This window comes from Schistosoma haematobium, chromosome ZW (genome assembly GCF_000699445.3).
Source record: "Schistosoma haematobium chromosome ZW, whole genome shotgun sequence".
NCBI classification, from domain to species: Eukaryota; Metazoa; Platyhelminthes; class Trematoda; order Strigeidida; family Schistosomatidae; genus Schistosoma; species Schistosoma haematobium.
This window is the reverse complement of record NC_067195.1, coordinates 14183810-14204687: the sequence shown is the minus strand read 5'-3', so window position 1 is coordinate 14204687 and position 20878 is coordinate 14183810. Positions and strand designations below refer to the sequence as shown.

Below are 20878 nucleotides of genomic sequence, written 5' to 3'. Positions count from 1 at the left end.
TGTTTTTAACTATTCATCAAATACCATTAAAATTAAGATTTAGCTAATTCTACACCTGTATTTTATCGTATATCAGTTTAGTGCAATTGTTGCTTTCATTTCTAAGTTGAACAGTTCTGATACGTACAGTTTAGCGAACTGGATTATGAAATTATGCTTATTATCATACATAATTAAATATTCTGTTATTTAATTAAATTTGTTATTTTGGAATTCTTTCTCAGGTAAAATTCATAAAATGTATTGTCTTTTCATGATTCTACGTTTATTTTTCATTATAAATTCCACTAGTCAATGGAAGATGGTTATGCTCGTTTAACGTTATTATCCAATTTGTCTATTCGATCATTTGTACGAATTACTGATCATGTTTTTACTGTAAAACAATATTGTAATAATACTGTAAATAATGCAAATATAACGCCATCAGAATTATTACTTCGTGGTATTAAACGTCATCGTCAGCAAATAGCAGCTAAACAAGCTGGTATGCATTTAGTGATTGGTTCAAACTCGACTGCAAGTGATTGTGATCCCCTAGTTCTTATGGATGAATTAAATGCGAATTTATTTAATCTTGTAATTTCATTGATGCCGGAATCTTCTATGTCACCGATGTTTGGTCTACCAGTTAACTGCCCTACTAAAGTTGACTTAAGAACATCATTGAAGTTCAAAGGAATTTCAGAGGAGGTAATTATCATGTTGCACAGTAAAATATATATATATATATATATATATATATATATATATATATTAAAGATTCCAATTGTGAAAATTAGAACAACACATATAAGCGAACAATTGTTTTCAATTAGATCGTCACCAGGCTTTAATATACATGAATATTTATACGAAAATGTCAAACCAATCAAGGCAATATGGGTCAATGATCACAATGAAATAGAATAAGTCACCACACATAATAAGTAAGAATACTGATAGTAGTAAGAATAATAAAATACGATAACAAAAGTTATATCAATAGTTAAACATTGATGATTAAAAAAGACATGGCCGTTATCCTGTTTTTCATTTTGTCACAAGTTTGGGAATTTTTCTTTTCCTAGAGAGCGGTGGCTTTATGGTTAAGTCCCAGGTTCGATTCCTGCTGCACTTAATTGGGTTTAGACATGCGGGTAGTATACCAAGGAACATGGTGAATAAGTCAATTTGATCTAAAAATTTTTTACTATTATATAAACCACGTTTATCATTTTCCTATTGTTCCCATATTTTTGTTTATATAAAATATTTGCACTGCGGTTTTCCAGTAGTTACTCAAGTACAGTTTTTATAATTGATTAGTCATCACATTTATTATTGTTAAGCTGGAGTGGTGACACTTTTTTCACTAGCGAATTCATCTTCCAGCCACTAGTTTCCATGTTTGAGTCCTGCCATATTTGCTTCAGTTTCAGCAACGGGGCTGTTTGCCTAGCACCTAAAAGATTTGGCTCAATGTTTGGGTGCATAAACCTGTTAGTGAGTTACATCATCATTGTCAAGCTGGATTTTGAATTCATAGTCTACCAGTCTGTTGAAATATGAGTGCTTTAATCTCATATCGCTTAGAGAGTACTTCTTCAAACCTTCATAATACAACTGTCACTATCTATAAATAATTTGTTTGTGATCATTTAAATTTTTAGGATGCTTGTGTGTTTGATGAACACGCTTTACTCAGTGATGAACTAACAACACCACTTCTGACATCGGTTATTACTCAGCGTTTGGCTCCGATTAGTTGTCCTGATCTTGTAGCACATTTGGAACTGATTCATCGTACCTGCCGTCGAAGATGGGCTGTAAAACGAATTGAAGATAGTTTATCTAATTCGCAGTTACAATTAAATACGGAGTATGTGAAACGTTTGTGTGTTCTTGAAGAATTGGGTTTTATCGATTCAGCAACACATACTGGTTGTTTGACTTTAAAAGGTTAGACATTTTTATTATTTTTATCATATACTGTATTTTAAATTGTAAGGAAAAAAACTCTTTTTGAGTGGTATGAAATTATATATATTATCGCTTCGCAAAAAATTTACACATTAATCGATCGTAAAAAAAGGTTGACTAGATGAACAGTCGCTTAACGGTTTAAATATTTAGTTTTCAATCAGTACGTCGTTACAGGTTCAGATCCTGTTTTATCTAATGCATTTTGAGCAGTTGGACAATATATTTAGTCCTCCTTCAAATGGTATAGTTCAAATTCAAATGACATAAACCTGTATTTGATAGGTGAGTTACATCATAATGAAGATTTCAATAACAAAGTATCTTAGCGACTGACTATCAATATCACTAATTCACTAAATCAGTATGAATAATGTTTAATCATTCATTTTATTTCATGTTAGATTTAAAATATCATCTAATTGGAAACGTATTATTAAATTAAATGTTTATCGATAGATTGTTACTTTATCCGTTTATCATAAACTTATGTTGGGTTTTTTTCTTCTCGACTTCTTGTAACACACTGTATGGGCAATAAGAGAAATTACCATAAATCATTGTCATACAAAAGAATGACGATGAAAAGTTGTTTGATATCAAGCTGTTTTATATGTTGTTTTTGTTTTTTTTTTTTTTACCGAATTTCGATTTTATTATCGATTTAATGAAACTTTTACCCTCTGTTTACATCATTTCACGAAAATCAATCAATTGTTTTATTATTGACCGTATTGATGATGCGATTGCGAAATATAGTGATCGTTTCAGATTTTTATTCAATGCTGCTGTCATTCAGAAAACATTTAAAAGTAATTACTCGCAGAATACTGTATATTCTACGTTTCGTGGATTTTTTCAGATTGTTGTTCAACATGTCCCAAGAGAATGTCACGTGCACTTGAGTAAATCAAGTCTTATTCCAATATTTTATCCAACTCTTCTAGTCAGTACTGTTTGTACTGTTCATATGACTTTGCTATACCTATATTTTTTCCATACTATTTCCATTCTGTCAAACCAACACTATTTAATAGGTGTCATTACCAAGGTTTGATTTGATAATTTCGAATAAATTGAGCATTGGGTTGATTGTTATAAATAAAATAATATATTTGTAATATCCCAATGAGTAGAAAATTGGATTTTTCTGACGTTTCGTGGCTTAGTGTAAGTCACTTCTTCAGAGAATAAATAACCAAATTAAATTAATCCAAGTTTAAATAGTACAATGGAACAATGCAAGAATAATATTTGATCAATCAAAAACAGGTCTGAACAAATCGTTATATTGACTTCCATTCAGCACATCCTTTCAGTGCTAAGATCTCGCTAGCCTTAAATCTTTTTAGAAGAGCTAGCAAGATCATCACATCAGAGGAAGACAAACAAAAAGAACAAATGAATATAATTAGCATCTTACAATTTAATAATTTTCCTATGAAGATTATTAGAAGCATATTAAAACAAAACAGTTTATTACATTATAATAATGATTCGAATGAAATGCCTTGGATTGGCACTGTAGTCCTACCATACCTTCATGGCACAACAGAAGAAATTCAAAGAATCTTAAAACATCACAGAATTAAAGTGTATTACAAAACAACGAACACACTACGTAATACTTTAGTTCGCCTGAAAGAAAAAATCCCTTTCATGTCCACACAGAACTGCGTCTACAAATTAGGTTGTATCGATTGTGATGCCTATTATATTGGAGAGTCATCCCGCGAAATCGTGACTAGAGCCAAAAAACATATTAGGTATACAAAGAAACCTCCTAACAATCCGGTAGAATTGAACCAACTTCAAATTAACTCGGCAATAGCAGTTCATGCCATTTTCAACAACCACCAAATCGATTTTAAAAATATCAAAATATTGCAAAAAGGCTTTTCTAACTACAAAGAAAGGAGGGTAGCCGAGGCGTTCCATATAATGCTTAATCCTACTTCTCTCAATAGAAAAGAAGGCCTTACCATACATCCTACTTGGACCATCTATCCTAACCATTCAGTCTGATCGTATTTACAATTTCACACTTTCATATTACAAATTTAAACTCTATCCTTTCTTACCATATAGGTCACACAAGTGTTCATTCTTAAACAATGCACACATACATACACAAATTTACATACATATCACTTATGAATCACCTTGACAGAAATGACATGACATCAACTTGCTCAGACCTGTTTTTGATTGATCAAATATTATTCTTGCATTGTTCCATTGTACTATTTAAACTTGGATTAATTTAATTTGGTTATTTATTCTCTGAAGAAGTGACTTACACTAAGCCACGAAACGTCAGAAAAATCCAATTTTCTACTCATTGGGATATTACAAATATATTATTTTTATTTACAACACTATTTAAACTTAGAAGTAGTCAACATGAAACTCTGCTTAACCTAGTTTTTGTGCTATGATGTATATTCGTTCCTGGATCTTTTGTTATTGCTTACGTGAAGCGTTCGACTGATATATTGCAATTGATAACCACATATCAGATCTGAAAAGTTGTTTGTAAACCTTAATTTTTTCTCAGCCTCTGAATAACTGAATCTATTCGTCTTTTTACTTCTTTTTTGTTGCATTAATTCAGGTCGAATTGCTTGTGAATTGACAAAAATGGAAGTGTTAATTACTCAACTATTACTAAATGGTTCATTCACTGATTTATCGGCTCCTGATTTAGCAGCTGTTTTATCGTGTTTTGTATTTGAAACACGTTCCACTACTGATACAGAACAATTACAACAACACGATGGACAATATTTACACAGTCTACTTGGATCTCTAATGAATTTTACTAATGATGATTGTAATCAAAATCATCTGTCTAATAGTTGTTCAGATGTTACTTCTTATCCTTCAAATCTTATACCTGCATTACAAAAGATTGTACTATCTGCTATAGAGGTTTGTTCACTTTTGGTTTTCAGTTATTAGGCTACTTTGTTTTAAATGATTTATATCTGTTTTATAAATTATTATCTATGATAATTCATGGCAGTGATGTAGTGTAGTTTTTTCTCAAAGTAGTATCCGGATGATGTTTAAGTTAAACGTTTAGACCGTTAAATGTTCTCTCAGCGGTCTAGAGGTTAAGCGTTCGTGTGTGAAACCGAAGATTTAATTCCCGTATGTTGGGTCGTGGATTCACACTGTTTGGATGAAAAAGCTGTCCAGCGTTTCCAGGTTTTCAGTGGTGGTTAAGATCAGTTTGAATCTTTATTTGTGAAAGATTATTGTTATTGGCTACAGGTTATATTATTGGATTGATTGTAATAGAATTATGCTTTGATGAACTGAAATTTAAACCAAAATACTATTTTTGGTGACTACGGACCATATGAGTTGGACTAAATGAAATAAACTCTAAAGTGTGAGTTAAATTAGCTAAACAGTCATTGAAATCCGAGAAATGACAACCCTGCAAGATAGTAAACCCTAAATATACAGACCTCGTGGTCAGTTTTCACCTTCAAATTGTTGATCTAATATTCAGTGATTCATATGTTTCCACGTTTACATTCATTTCTGGATATTACGAATGTCATTGATAATACTCTCTCAAACAATTTTAAATTAAAATGCTGAAAGCTGACTTGTTAAACAATAACATCAGCTCTAAGTTTTCACTATTACAAGTACCTGTAATTAATGAACAAGTTTTATGCAATTATTCAGATTGTAGTATGCTGAAAAACTCTTTTGTACTAGTCAACATTAGGATGTACGTTATGTATACTGTTTATTCAGTTTTATTGTTCATAGCTCAACTTATCAGACTATTTCATAATATTCAATATATTTCTACACCCGTTCACGTTTACTACAATTTAATGTAATACTTGTGAAGTGATTGTTTATCAGTTAGAATACCCAGCTTTTAACCTGCTTTGCTGATTTTTGTTTGATGAGCCATGTTATAGTGTCACTAGTCGTAACCTATCACAGAAACAAATAATAGCGTTTAAGTCAATTCAAGTAAATAGATAGATGAGTTATATAAAACAAATTTATTTTGACTTCAGGAGATACTCCTGGAGTTCTAGTGAGAAGTCGTTACCAGTGGAGTTCAACCAGATCCGTTGTGAGAAAGGAACTCACTGTGGTGTACGGTGGCGCAACTTCGTGGATTGGTTGAAGTTAGACATTAACACCGTTGGATGCCGGCTCAGTGGTCTAATGGCTAAGTGCTCGCGCGTGAAACCAGTAGGTCCTGGGTTCGAATCCTGCAAGGTGCGGGATCGTGGATGCGCACTGCTGAGGAGTCCCGTGCCAGGACGAAACGGCCGTCCAGTGCTTCCAGGTTTTCCATGGTGGTCTAGCTTCAATTGACTCATGATTTCAACTTGTGAAATTTATTCTTATCATTGTTGTGCAATTTTAAGCATGTTATGTTTTTTATCCATATATATTTGAGTAGGGTTAGCTGATAAATTATTAAATTATTTTTTATATTCAAGGGCATTTCATCAGATATACTTCCATTAAATAAGTATATTTTAGGAAGAAACATAAATATTACTGGTCCAAAATTCTATACATGAAAAGTTTAAAGCTGTCTGCAGTCGTTCCACGTAGATACTTACTACTTACATCTGTTACCCCTCATGGGATCATAGGCCACCGACCAGGATTCTCCAAGCAACTCTGTTCCGAACTCTTCTTTCCAGCTGTTTTCAATTGGTATTCATTCTTTTGATGTGTGCCTCCAACTTCCGACTGAATGTGTTCTTTGACCTCCCTCTTTAGATTTTACCTGCTCCGTAACGCAGTTTGATGATTTCTATAGTGCATGTCCTACCCTCCTCCAGTGTGTTTTCCTGATTTCTCTTCAACTGGAAGTTGGTTGCTAATGGTCTCCAGCCAACGGACGTTGAGTATCTTGTGTAGACAACTGTTTAGAAATACTTGTACTTTTTTATGATTGTTATAGTAGTTGTCCTATTTGTACGGAGCTGAAACTTGGAGAACAACACATTTAAACAGTATCAAATCTGATTTTTTTTTCTTCTTTTCCAGCTAGAGCAATTACAGACTAAATATGGTCTTACTGATCCATCTATAGACACAAGGATAACTCTACAAGCTGTAAATGCTGTTTTTGCTTGGGCTCAAGGTTATTCATTCTCATCATTGGTTAGTATGACTAGTGTTCCTGAAGGTCACTTGGTTCGTGGCTTATTACAACTCGATGAACTATTACATCATATATGCAATGCTTGTCATCATCTGGGTGATAAAAATTTAAGTTTACGAATGAAGGAGGCAAGAAGTTTAATATTGCGAGATCTTGTATGTGCTCCAAGTTTGTATACTGCAGATGATCTTGTGTGAATTATTTTATTTCTGCAGCAGTCTTATTTTGTTGATGATATATACGCATATACATACCTTTATGCTTTTTTATATTACTACTTATAGTTACACTTGCTATTTATTTCAACTGAAATGCTTTTTATCGAGCATATTTATACTTTTAATATCAATGCATTTCAAGGTTATTTACGCAGCTAGTTTTTTAATGTTGTTCTGTTCCCCTTTTTATATTATTACTACTGAGTATTTTTCTGTTTCTACCTGGTTTAATTAACTGTATACAATCTTTTCTCCGCTCGTTTGTATACAACTGTATGCCTATTTACATATTTTTTGTTATTTAGCTATTTTACTGACTTTCTCAAGAGGTTACTCTATTTGTTGTAATTTGATATAATGTTTGTATTGTTTCTTTTTGAGCATAGTCTGTTTGCTCTCCTTTAGTTTAGTCGTTATAATCTATTTAAAAGATAAACATTTTAACTTGCTCAATTAACGAATGATATAATGGCAGCAATTCAATAAACATTTTTACTGAACTGATTCATTTTCTATGATTTGATATACTTTGAAAAAAAATTAATTTTCGGTGTTAAGCATAAATTCAGATTGCTTGTGTGCAGAGTTATTTTACAGTGAATATCAATAAATCTATACCAACACAAGGTTAGTGTGCCGAGAACTGAATTTGGCACAAGAATTGTTTGCTTGACAATGATTTGAAGTGTGTCATCTCAAACATAAGTGTTGCGTGGGCGGAAGTAAGTAGTGATTGATTGTTTTTTTTCCGACAGGCTAGTGGAAAGTCTGACAGATTTTTTATGTGTCGTACATATTTTCCTAGTTTGTACTTGCTTGATTATTGATTAATGCACGTACTAGTCAGGCGAATTAGGCGATCTTGATTTCAGTTGTGTTGAGGTTTGGTAGAATGGTTGCTGGTTAGATATCTAACTATAGAGTGAGTTGTATACATAGACAAATGAGGATTTGTATGGAGCGTTGGCGATTTTGGTTCAACCCACACTGTTCCGGATGATACAGTTAAGTAAGCACAACTAGCAAATAATGTTAAAGCAATCGAGCCAAGTTTACTTTCTGAATCGCAGAGTATGAGACGGTTGCGATTTGCAAATTGATTTAAGATTCTTGAGTTTATTCTTTTACTGGCACTTCAAGACTCAATATACATCACAAATTAGCTAACTGTTGCATAAATCTGTCTACAAATTGTTAGGGATGCAGAGGAATATACCAATAATTATCGTGTTAAGTCTAATGGTGTCCTTGGACGTTAAATGGACATTTCCATTGGTCGATATTCATTTCACCTGTCAAATATTGTACAAATGTTGTTTTCTATTTTATGGTACGATGTGGTCTGGTTGGTTGGTATATAAATAGAGTATGTCTGAAATATGATGATTCATATCTCAGAGGCTGTGACTTGTGTTCTGGACTCAACTGGCTGGACTAAACAGGGAAGCGGGACTCTAGGTCGTCCTTACGTGTCACTGGATCGGTCGATAAATACTCTGCGCATCTAACCTTCAGTCCACCCGTTACAACACAAATCTTCAGGAGGTTTGAAATATGGAGCGCTCTTGGTCGTAGCTAAAAATATCAGCCCTTAATATGAGAGCTACGTTAGACTTATCCCGTTTGTTACTGTTCTTAAAATACGAATTCGATTATGTATATCACGAATATCTCTCGCCAAAACATTTTACGACTGTCTCTGATACCAGATGGGACTACTGTTTGTCTATCATTATCTGTATTTACGAATTCATTTGGCATACCGATATAGTCTTGTGGAAATAAACACCTCGTTGGATTGATTCGAATCAGTCACTATAAAAATGGAGTCTAGCAACTGAGGATTCGTCTTTTTTGTCGATTACATGATGGTATTATCAACTAAATCGTAAGTATAGTTGGTTTGTTAGAATGATGTAGATAGAAAACCAACGTTCCTGGTGTGCGTGTTAATGGAAATAAATTACTAGTTTATGTCAGTGAGTAGGATGTGTCTAGCCGTCTTAGTGACCGTAAATGAAGCTTTCAAGCGTTATTTAGAGGTCTCCGGAAAATAAGATCCATGTCGGTGTCTGCAGCTTTCTTGTTTTAATGTTCAAATGTTTGGGGTATCAAGTATCCTCAAGCACTTTTACACTCACCTTGTAGGTGAGTGTTGCACTGGCGATTTTGTTTCAAGCTTAATTCTCACTCCAGCAAGTTGTGTGACTCAAGTGACTGAATTTATTCCCAATCTGTTAGTTACAGTTTCCTGTCCTCACACTCACTTTTAGCTTGAACTGATATAACTATCATTCTTCATTCTATGGTGTCATGCGGCCTAATTTTCTTGTATATAAATAACGTATGTTCAAAATATACGATTCATATATTGGAGGCTGATATTTGTGTTCTGGATTGAACGAGCTGATTTGGGCAAAAGCTACCATAAAGAAGACCAATAAGGACTCAGAATTAGCAGTATGTTGCTCGTGTTGTTTGACGCATCCTTAGTTTGGCACAGGGACAAAGGTCATAGAAGTCAGTATCCTAGTTGTCACGTGATATTTGATGAGCCACAAGACATAACGACGAGGAATAACTGTTTATATTAATGTAAATTAGTGCTATCACCCTGTCGATTTCAAAACAAAGTAACTAGGTACGTGATGGTCCTAAATATCCCTATGACTTTAGGTGTACATTATTACCCAAAAAAATGTTACTACCCGTTTATCCAAACAATAATTACTCACTCAGTATTCAGATTTAAATTGCAATCAGCAGATAATTTGACAAATTATATAAGAGTATTACCAAGTGCAATAATTAAATAATCTTATCAATACAGGAGTGTTATTATATCCTTTTGGGATAGAGCTTGTACAGATTGTCCGAAAGATAATATTTAGTTTTGTTATAACACCAAAATGTTTTCAATTCTGAAAGAGGGCTTTCATTCACAGTCAAAATGTGTAATTATAGTCAAGCAATTCAAATGGGATTGTTCTAATTTCATAGGTTACACCATACTGACTCCAGAATAGTTCATAACACCGGGAGATGTATGTGGACGTCTTATCAGTTACATTGACTACGTTGCAATCACAAAAGGTCAGGTTCGGAAAGCTAGAGTTTACCGTATTGTGACATGTATATTCACTGATTTTTGTAACGACAGTACAAAAACCACATTTCCTATTTGTCACACTAAATGTAACCGAATTTATATTCAATATCTATTGACGGTTATTATATATACATTTTTATTGCATAACTATTCAGTAACTATATAATATGTATATTCATATTCTTTTTATTACAAGCTTCCAATTGACCTATTGACTACTAATATACAGTTTACTATTCTTAAGTTTCTCCCAATTTATTAGTTACAGTATCTGACACTCACAGCCACTTTTTTCCTGATGTTGTATAATTGTTATTTTCTCTTTTATGGTATGGTGCGGTCTAATCTGCTTGTAATATGAACCACGTATGTCTGAAATACATGATTCATATACCGGAATTTGATATTAGTGTTTTGGACTGAACTGATTGGATTATGTTAGAAGCTTCTACCTCGAAGGATTAATAAGAAATGAGGGTTGACTCCAGGCTGTTCGTACTAGTTCATGCGTCATTGGTTTGATCAATAAGTCGGTGTTCTAAATGGTGATGTTACTACATGGTATATTAACAGGTCATAAGAACATAACAGTGATCACATGCGGACACCCTCAGGATCAACCACTAACTGGGAACACAACAGTGAGTTCCCACTTGCATTCTGTGGATGTTCTAAAATAAAGACCTCTCAGCTTAGTCGCCGTCACTTCGTTGAACCATCTGAAGTGAATGCAAAATGACCACAAATATGTCATGTAGTTTTCTTTCATCTGAAATATTAAATTAAACCAAAATAAAACTTACAGTGGTCAGGTCTTCACAAAGTTACATGTTAGTACTTCCATCCTTTGTTTCCTTAACCTCTCCACCAACATGTATTCTCACCAAAATTTCAAGTAATAATTTGGTAATTTCGAACACTTAATATTTGATAATTCTGAATGGACACTTATAACTTCAGCGCTTACTGGAGATCTGACAGTCAATGATCTCAGCTATTCCACTGTTCAGCGAAAATGAAAGCGAAAGGCGATCAAATTGGGAAGATAGTATTAATTCTAGATTTTTATAAAAATCAAACTACCCAAAATACCGAGGCGTTTCCCTTCACTAAACTAAATTTTATGATTTTGATGGTTTAGAACGCGTCAACACTGATGTTTTCAATTTTATAAATTTTAATTTAAGTATTACCAAAAATGTCGTTGATCGTGAAAAGATATCCTTGCACCTGTGCCCTTAAAGAGTACAATAGGTCTTCTGTTATTGCATCCTTTGGACTTAAAAAATAACTATTCTGATGTTTGCTTTCGTCTGAACCCCATTAAACATCAGTTTTCAGTCTGTATTTTCATCCAAGCTGTCTGAAAACCTCCTATTATTGACTGGGTAATGTGACAAGCGTAGTTGTTAACGCCCAAGATGTCTATTCACGGTGGATTGTAGCATGCAGCGAGGTGAGTGTGTAGCGGTAAATAAATCCCCAAAATAAATAGCTCTTTAAGTCTTAAACATTGGATGCTGACCACATTCGTTTTAAAGGACTCACCTAACTGAAGGCGCTCGGTCATGCATCCGCACCAGATCACGAGTGAGGACGTCGTGCTCAACATCCCATGCAATCGCTAGCCAGATTAGATCAATCGATCCTCGATATATTGATAGCCTAACAAACATATCTTCGAACCTCCTAGGTTCTGTCTTCTGATTTCACTTGATGGGCACGATTGACATTAGGAGGTGTTACTGGTTAAAGCGTTTTCAAACTCCAAATACCTGTGGCATGTTCATTAGTGAGCCCGACGTGATCTGGTACACCAGACTGCAAACTGTGAGTCTGTTCTTTTTTCGGATCTCATAAATTATTGCTTTATTTTGATTTTTATGCATTGTGATATTTTTTCTGTGTTTTTGGTTATATATATAGATTTTTCATTCGTTCATTCTCGTACTTGACATTTCACCATGAATGAACAGATACCCAAGGTACTTAGATTAAAGACTATGTCTCTACCTTCGTTCCAACTGATGCCCTTCTGGTCAGAAAACATCGAAGCCTGGTTTTGCTACGCAGAAGCCGACTTCTACGAGCACGGCGTGATCGACACACGTGCACATTTCCTCGCAGTAATCAGGCACTACTGAGCGAATTCAACAGGTACTTAACACCTAGTATGTTTACTAGTGATGTTTCGGAACCCTACGAAACACTGAAACAATCTATCCTTAAACGTGTAGAGACCTAACCGATCGACAAAGGTTAGACTAACTCCTTAATAACAGTGACTAGCAACACGGTTCTGCGACAGATATGTTGCAAAGAATGAGAGAGGTTACCGGCCAAATAACTTTCGATGATGGTCTGTTCAAACTTTTCTTATCCAAATTTACTCAACAGGTGAAAGCTGTGCTTGTCTCGTTTCGAAACAACGCCGCAGATGAGTTGGCTGCATCTCCCGACCGCATTTTAAGGATCACGAAGTCTTCTAATTCCGAGGTTTTTTCAGTCAAAGAAAAGCCTCAAACGACCATAATCGATCACATACCCCGAGTAGAAGCACTTCATGTAGGAGATCTGTCTCTAGACCACGAGAGACGGACAACTTCGAATGATGCTGGTATCATAACCAGTATGGAAAGTCTTCCAGAAATTGAAGAAAACCCTGGAACTGACGGACACGAAAAACAACTCGGGAAACTTCCAAGCCGGCACGCGTTAACGGCAACCGGTCCGGCAAACATAGCCGTCTGTTATACGTCACAGATGTGACAATGAGAGTTCGCAACCCTGTCGACAATGGCGCAGAAGTTAGCGTTATCCCAGCGAATTCTAATGACCGGCTTCACGAATCGGCTTTAAACTTACAGGCGGCAAACGGAAAGCCTATCACTACGTATGGCAAAAGGTACGTTTATCTTAACGTGGGTTTACGCAAACCCATACACTGGATATTCGTTGTTGCAGATGTTTCTATGCCAATCATTGGTATAGACCTTGCACAACACCACAATCTGATCATAAGTACACACAAACGGAGGCTAGTAGATGGAAACACTAATTTATCTGTTTGTGTAACTTCTTTTTCCGGTTGCAGATTATCTCCTGTCACAGTTAGGCACACGATAGCTCCATTCTATCAACCACTACCCGATAAGTATCCTGAGATACACCAACCGCAGCGGAAATCGACGTGTAAAACCAGCAATATTACACATCACATCACGACTACAGGACCACCTGTATTCTCGAAAGCACGCCAACTGGCCCCCGAAAAGCTGAGGTTGACGAAAAACGAATTGAACCACATGACAGACTTAGGAATCATACGACCGTCAAACAGTCCATGGGCATCTTCGCTGCACATGGTCCCTAAAAAGAATAGAAACGATTGGCGTCCAACGGGTGACTATCGGCGATTGAATGCAAAAATCATTCCCAATCGTTACCCGTTGCTTCACATTCACGATTTGACAGCCACCTTGAAAGGTACAACTGTCTTTTCGAAAATTGACTTGGTTAAATCGTATAGCCAAATCCTTATGGCTACTGACGATATTCCGAAAACCGCTATCATAGTGTTACGTCCAAGTTTTTGCTAGTCCCCATTATTGAAGTACGGTATATCGATCTATTTGCAATTTACGAATCTAACTCCGATTTGGGTACCAAAGTTTATTCGCAATTTACAATTAGTCGACCCAAATGTCGTTCTAACAACGATATTTATAACAATTGCGAAACAAACCTTCAATTTTGTAGGTTCCCGGAGCAAAAACTCACAAATACCAAACCAAAGACAAAAGAAACCGAAATGTCCGAAAACAATAATATAAACAAACAGGTTCAGAAGTTCCGTAAGACAAATACATCCAAAAACACAGTAAAATCAATAATATTTAATGTAAAGGTTTTAATCAGACAAATGCTTACAGTTCTCCCGTAACAATAACTCCCTACGGACTCTATGACTTTTTGCGAATGCCTTTCGGTCTAAGTAACGCTGCCCAAACTTTCCAAAGGTTCATAGATGACGTTTTTCGAGGTCTCAACTTCGTACACGCGTACGTTGATGACTGCCTAATAGCAAGTCCGAACAGAGAATCGCATCTCCGGCATCTGGATCTTGTTTTAGACCGACTACAAAAACATGGCAAAACTGTAAACATTCAAAAATTCCAAATCGGAATCGACTTCTTAAACTTCCTAGGACACAATATTGATGCGCAAGGCATCCGACCCATTAGAATCAAAGTGGCGGCCATTCTTGATTACCCAGAACCGACAACCTTAAAGTAGTAGCGCATATATATCAGCCTTGTAAGTTTCTATAGACGATTCATGCCAAAATGCGCGTCACTTATGAGACTGTAACAGAGTAGGTCGGTTGGTTAAGAGTTCACCTCAAACAACTAAGCATATGTGAAAACAGTATAGTGCAAGTATTCATTTACTTCCTAATTTGTATAGGCGATATATTTTCTATTATCTTATATTGAATGTTGAGAGGCTCTGTTTGTCTTAACAAACAATCCCACGCTCCACTGTGACTGTGCGAAGATCTAAATGAAGACCTATTCACTACTTTTCTGGTTTCTTCTATCAATAGCACTAGGGTTATCTAGATGCACGAAACTGGTGAGCCCTATTGAATACAAATTTAACTTCATTTTTGTCGTTACTTAATCGTAAAAGTAGACCTGATTATCCGCAAACTAAGTGGGGTATATGCATAGTTTATTTTTTATCTGAAGGCATTCGTGTTATAGTAGCCATTTTTCGTGCTAATTTTATTACTACATTGGTCACATACCTCATGTCAGACTCAATACAAACCCTAATCCTGGAGGATTTATGACCAGCGAAGATAGACACTGTTATGACTACGAAATCCTGACTTCCAGAATTTGATCGTAGTGATCCTGAGTTGTGATTTGCTCAACTAGAGCATTATTCCACGAGACACAATATCAAATCTGAAGGAATTCGCTATAGAGACTTGTGTTCTATCCTTCCTCCTTCAGTCGCCAAAGAAGTCCATGACTTGATTTTAAGTTCACCATCACCACAACCATACACCGTCTTAAGACGAGAGATAATAAACCGTTTATTACTATCAGACAGTCAAAGAATCCAAAGGCTTTTCCAAGAAGAAACACTAGGTGACAGGTCGCCGTCACAGTTTTTAAGTCACCAAATCTTAGTGGGTGATAACACAGTGGATGAAGCAGTCCTAAAACGAGAACGGATATAAGCTCTGCCATGCTAAGTCCAACAATGTTTGAATGCACAAGATCCTGTAACCTTCTTATCTCATTTGGCACGTATAACCGATAGAATAATAGAAAGAGGTCCTCCAACTGGATCGCGCACGACAAATCACACACAAAAGGAAGAACCATCAAAAGGCCCAGTCATATAAGGACTCATTGCGAGTGTTAAAAGTTTTATTGAGGCTGTCGCCAGAATGCAAATGGGTCAAAGAAACAGGAGTAGGTCACCACGACGACCAAGACCCAAGTCACAAAGGTCCAGACAATTTGGACAGTTCTACTGTTTTTACTGGAAGTTTGGTGTCAACTCAATCAAGTGCATGCGACAATGCGCCTAACCTAAGCAAAATTCCAAGAAAGCGGGAAACGAGTAACCCCTCTCCAGATCGCGACGATTGAGGAGGGGCACCTAAACAGCCGCTTGTCTTATGTTAGAGACAGAAACTCTGGCTTGAATTTCTTGGTAGATAGTGGCGCTGCTCTTAGTATCATCCCTCAAAATAAAACTGTGCTGAGTCGAGAAACATCGCCCAATGAAACTAAAATCGTGACATTTGGGCAGAAAACTTTAACATTAGATTTAGGGTTCCGGAGGCAATTCCCCTGGGTTTTTACTGTAGCCGATTTAGATCTTATAATACTGAGGATGGACTTTCTAGAGAGATACGAATTCCTAGTTGACACTACGAAACGACGCTCAACACTGAAACTTCTAATTACACAAAAGGCAAAGAAAGTCACATCACATCTCTTAACTTGATTCAAACTCCTCCAGTAACAACAGCGAAATTCCAAGATATACTCGCGGAACTTCCAGACTTAACTAGATCAAACCCACAGCCCTCCAAAGACTAACTAAAAGTAAGTCATACTATCAAAACCGAAGGTGAACCTGTGTTTGCAAAACCCAAGAGACTAGCGCCAGTTAAGCTCAAAATCGCTAAAGCCGAGTTTGATTATATGCTACAACTGGGTATTATCCGTTCCTCTGATAGTCAATGGACATCCTTTTTGTATATGATCCCAAAGAAGGATGAAGGCGATTGGCGACCGTGCGGAGACTACAGAGCCCTCAACCGTCAAACGCTACCAGATAGGTACCCAATACTGCATATTCAAGATTTCACAAACGGTTTACGTGATGTCTTGCTGAATTGGACGCTATATTCGTTCCTATGCTATTCTGATAACCCGCACGCTAGAACTATACGGCGACCTGAACATCAGAAAGAAGACGCAAAGTATGAGAGAAACACTTTATTTCAAGGTTCGTTTTTGTACAGAAAACATGGGTATTTATAGATGTTAGTGTTTGTTAAATCAACATCATTTCTCAGCCAATCCATTAATGACATATTATGCTACTGACCAATAGTAGCACGCCACGTTGGAATTCAAGAATGCTCCATCATGCTCCGATTGGCTAGGACTCTTCGGCTCCTTTTGGGCCTCTGGAGGCTCCGTAGAAGTTCTCCGAAAGCCGAATCAACAGCTTACAGGGTGTGAACATATTTACTAAAATTGACTTAGTGAGGACATATCACAATATCCTGGTGGCTGATGAAGACAGCTATTACTACACCTTTTGGCTTGTTTGAGTTTGTACGCATGCCATTCAGACTGAGAAATGCGGCACAAACATTTCAAATATTCATGAATGACCTAATTCGAAATGTCATTTGCACAAGGGTATATAGACGATTTGTTAATATTCAGCCCCGATTTACAATCACACGAACAGCATGTACGAGCAGTGGGATCTTACGAACTTCAGGTAATGCTGATATACCATGCAAAATACCTCAATAAATCGTGTTACGAACGTTGAATTGGTTTCACTTCCTACCCAGTAATCCTATTACAAGCAAACTAGACAATTCGATAATATACGAAGCCTACTCAACACCCTGTGATACCTAAATAAATAAATGATAATAATACAAAAAGATGAAGAGGGCTCCAATAGCTTCGATTAAAAAGGAAGATAGTCAGTTGTATATCATAATACTGTTTTTAGTACTATATTTTATAACCACACATAATCCCATGCTCTCAACTCCTTTCTGAATCGCCTCCATTTGTCAGTTGTATGTCCACTCATACCTGTTCACATTTATTTTCTTCAACCTATTAGAATTCTCTTGCTTAACAAATACCTTAACAAAAGAAAATTAGACTGAGTAATCATACTTTAAACATTCCTTCATAAATATTGGCTACTCTGCCTTTCGTCCTTTCTTTTACTTGATCCGTCTTTCAGCCCCCTTGAGATATGGAACGGGTGACTTCATCCTGCAGATGCTTTATCTAGACCAGAAATGAACTTGCTACAGCAGACTACAGTAAACTTTGAGACGTTGAGACATGAACAATAGCAGGATCTAGAATTACAAAACCTACCTAAAACAAACAATTCAAGTCTTAATCTGAAACAATTACCGTCACCTATCGATGGTATTTTAAATTGCTGTGACACGACCAAGGTGATGCCGCGACTTTTCGCTCCCAAAAGTATGCGGAAGTTGGTGTATAATAACTTTCATTCTTTGCCTCATCCTGGCGCAAAAGCTTCAACTAAACTAATCAGTGCCAGATATATATGGCCAAATTTACAGAATGATGTACATAAGTGGGTTCGAGAGGGTTCAGCATGCCAACAATCAAAGATTAATCCACACACAAGTTCACCCATAAGTGTTTTCTCGTAACCAGATGCTCGTTTTGCCCATGTACATATCGACTTGCTAGGCCCTTAACTAATTTCGAACGGTTTTATTTATCTGTTTACATGCATAGATCAATTTGCCAGATTCCCTATAGCCATCCCGATATTGGACATCACAGCGGAAACAGTAGCCAAGGTTTCCAAGCAGAACTGGGTAACCATTTTCGGTACGCCCATAACAATAATGGCGGATAGAGGAGCGCAGTTTGAATCCGAACTATTTAATAACTTGACTGAACTTCTAGGCTCCAATAGGATACGTCGCACTGCATATCATCCCTAGAATAATGAGATGATAGAACGTTTTCACCGTCAGTTAAAAACCTCCCTTACATCTCACTCAAACCCCCATCAGTAAACAGAATCTCCACCGTTAGTTAAGTTGAGAATACGAACATCTGTCAAAACTAACGCTCAGCGTTCAGCTGCGGGACTAGTTTCCGAAACTCTGAGCTTACCAGTTGAATTTCTTAACATTAATACTAACAGTCCAGAACTTAATCTAGAAAATTACGTAGATCAACTACTGGATCATATGTCCAAACTTAAGCAAACTAATTCACGTGAACAATCACGCGCCATATATTTACCTAAAGATCTAAGCAATTGCACACACGTTTGGATAAGATGTGACTAAATAAAAGCACCACTCAGTCCTCCATTTGAAGGTTCTCTCAAAGTCGTCTCAAGAAAATCTAAATATTTCATAATAGAAAGACATGGAAACATCGAGTCCGTAAGTATTGATAGGTTAATACCGGCTTATCTCGATCGCGAACCACCATACTTGTTGGTAGACCGTTTAACTGACAAAACAATTACGGAATCGACATGTAAAAATGACGGATCTTTACAAGTGACTAAAATGGTTAGCTTGGCACATTCGATTTATCAGTCAACGATATTGACAGTTTCGGCTGCAGAATAAAATCTAACGACGTATCTGATAAGGTCCTGCGTTTATTTAAAAATATTTTTTTTCCTCATACAATCCTACCTAATTTATTTAATTAACAAAAGCATTCCAAAAAAGGGAGTTTGCGATACTATGCTAGCCATAACTCCCAAGATCTTTTAATTTTGATACATAAGTATTATGTTAAGTTTTTTAATAATTGATACATAAGCTGGGTATTCCTTAACAATTGCTGAGTGTTATTAATCAAAAACATAAAAAGGGTAGACAAATAAAAAAGTTGGAGGGAAAAATTGAACAAATTCCCTGTGAACATGCATCATGAACCCATACAACTAACCCTGGCAGTAACGGCGAATTCAAAAAGTAACCCTGGCGAGTTTTCTTTTTCTGGTTAATTAACTATATTTGCAGTACTTCTTATATATATTTTTTTCACTTAGACTGTCTCTATATATACCATATGAACTACTCCTAAAACGTTTTCTGTTGAAGATATGTTTACTAGCTTGATACGATCGATACTACTATTAATAAGTGGTTTTTAGACAAAACATTTTGGATTAAACAATGGTCAATTACTTTGTAATATGCAATAAATCGACCAGTTTTCCTACAGCATGCTTATTAATGTGATCATATAACCCAGTTTTATTGGCACCATTCAGATTTTTTTTTAATTTATGACATTTCAGAATCAATAATCCTGAAGATATGGTACAGTACGTTACCTGTAAGTTGACAGTGTTAGCTGCATTGACTCCACATACCTAATTTTAAACAACTTATAAGTGAACTGTTAAGTAATCATAAAATTGAACTAACGATATGACTATCACGGCTATGCTAACGTTAAACCAATTATTATTAGTGATCTATACAAAATTCTGTTACTTTACAATAGCGTTGTAAAAAAACATGTTATGCCAATAACTTATATATTTTTTTGTTGGCTTAAGTATAACGTAAAATGGAAATCTACCATACTTGTAGTATTTTTGTAGTATTATTATTAATATAAACAAAGAACTTGTACTGTTTCAATATGGCACTTCGACATTTCAGTCTGTCCTCTTGTCATTTTTCCTCATATCTGAGCAACCTACGGGCAACAAACATTGTATGCAAAGAGGGTTTTGTGAACAAAAGTCAAGGCCACACACACACGCGAACGTCTGTCTTACTGAATGCTAGACCGCGAGCTAAGCCAAAAGACCATATCAGACCGTGGGGGAAATGAATAAAATATTTCCTTACATCGATTAATCATTCATAATACTAATGAGTAAAAGGACACACACACTTCAAAGGTGCAGACCAATTCGTTACCCGGATGAATTGACATAATATTTCTTCAATATATCATGCATACCTACATCAAACCAGAAAAGGGAATTTAACACAAATGTACTTGGTCCTTGTAATCTAATTAATTTTTTCCTCCCTAAGCATATATTCTTTTCCGTTTTGTGGAGTACTCTTATGTACCCTTGGGGTGCCGGTTCAGGAGTATCGTC

At 35.9% G+C, this 20878-nt stretch overlaps 1 protein-coding gene across 1 annotated transcript in view; it reads left to right on the top strand.

The window, feature by feature from the left end:
* The window catches only part of SKIV2L_2 (Helicase SKI2W), a 46155-nt gene extending 38095 nt beyond the window's left edge, over positions 1–8060 (top strand). The window contains exons 12-15 of the mRNA XM_051210478.1: positions 225–693; positions 1653–1941; positions 4577–4893; positions 7006–8060. Of these exons, the coding sequence (XP_051070471.1) occupies positions 295–693; positions 1653–1941; positions 4577–4893; positions 7006–7320 (1320 nt within the window). The 5' untranslated portion in view covers positions 225–294 and the 3' untranslated portion in view covers positions 7321–8060. The remainder of the gene's footprint in view (positions 1–224; positions 694–1652; positions 1942–4576; positions 4894–7005) is intronic.
* The last annotated feature ends 12818 nt before the right edge of the window (positions 8061–20878 follow it).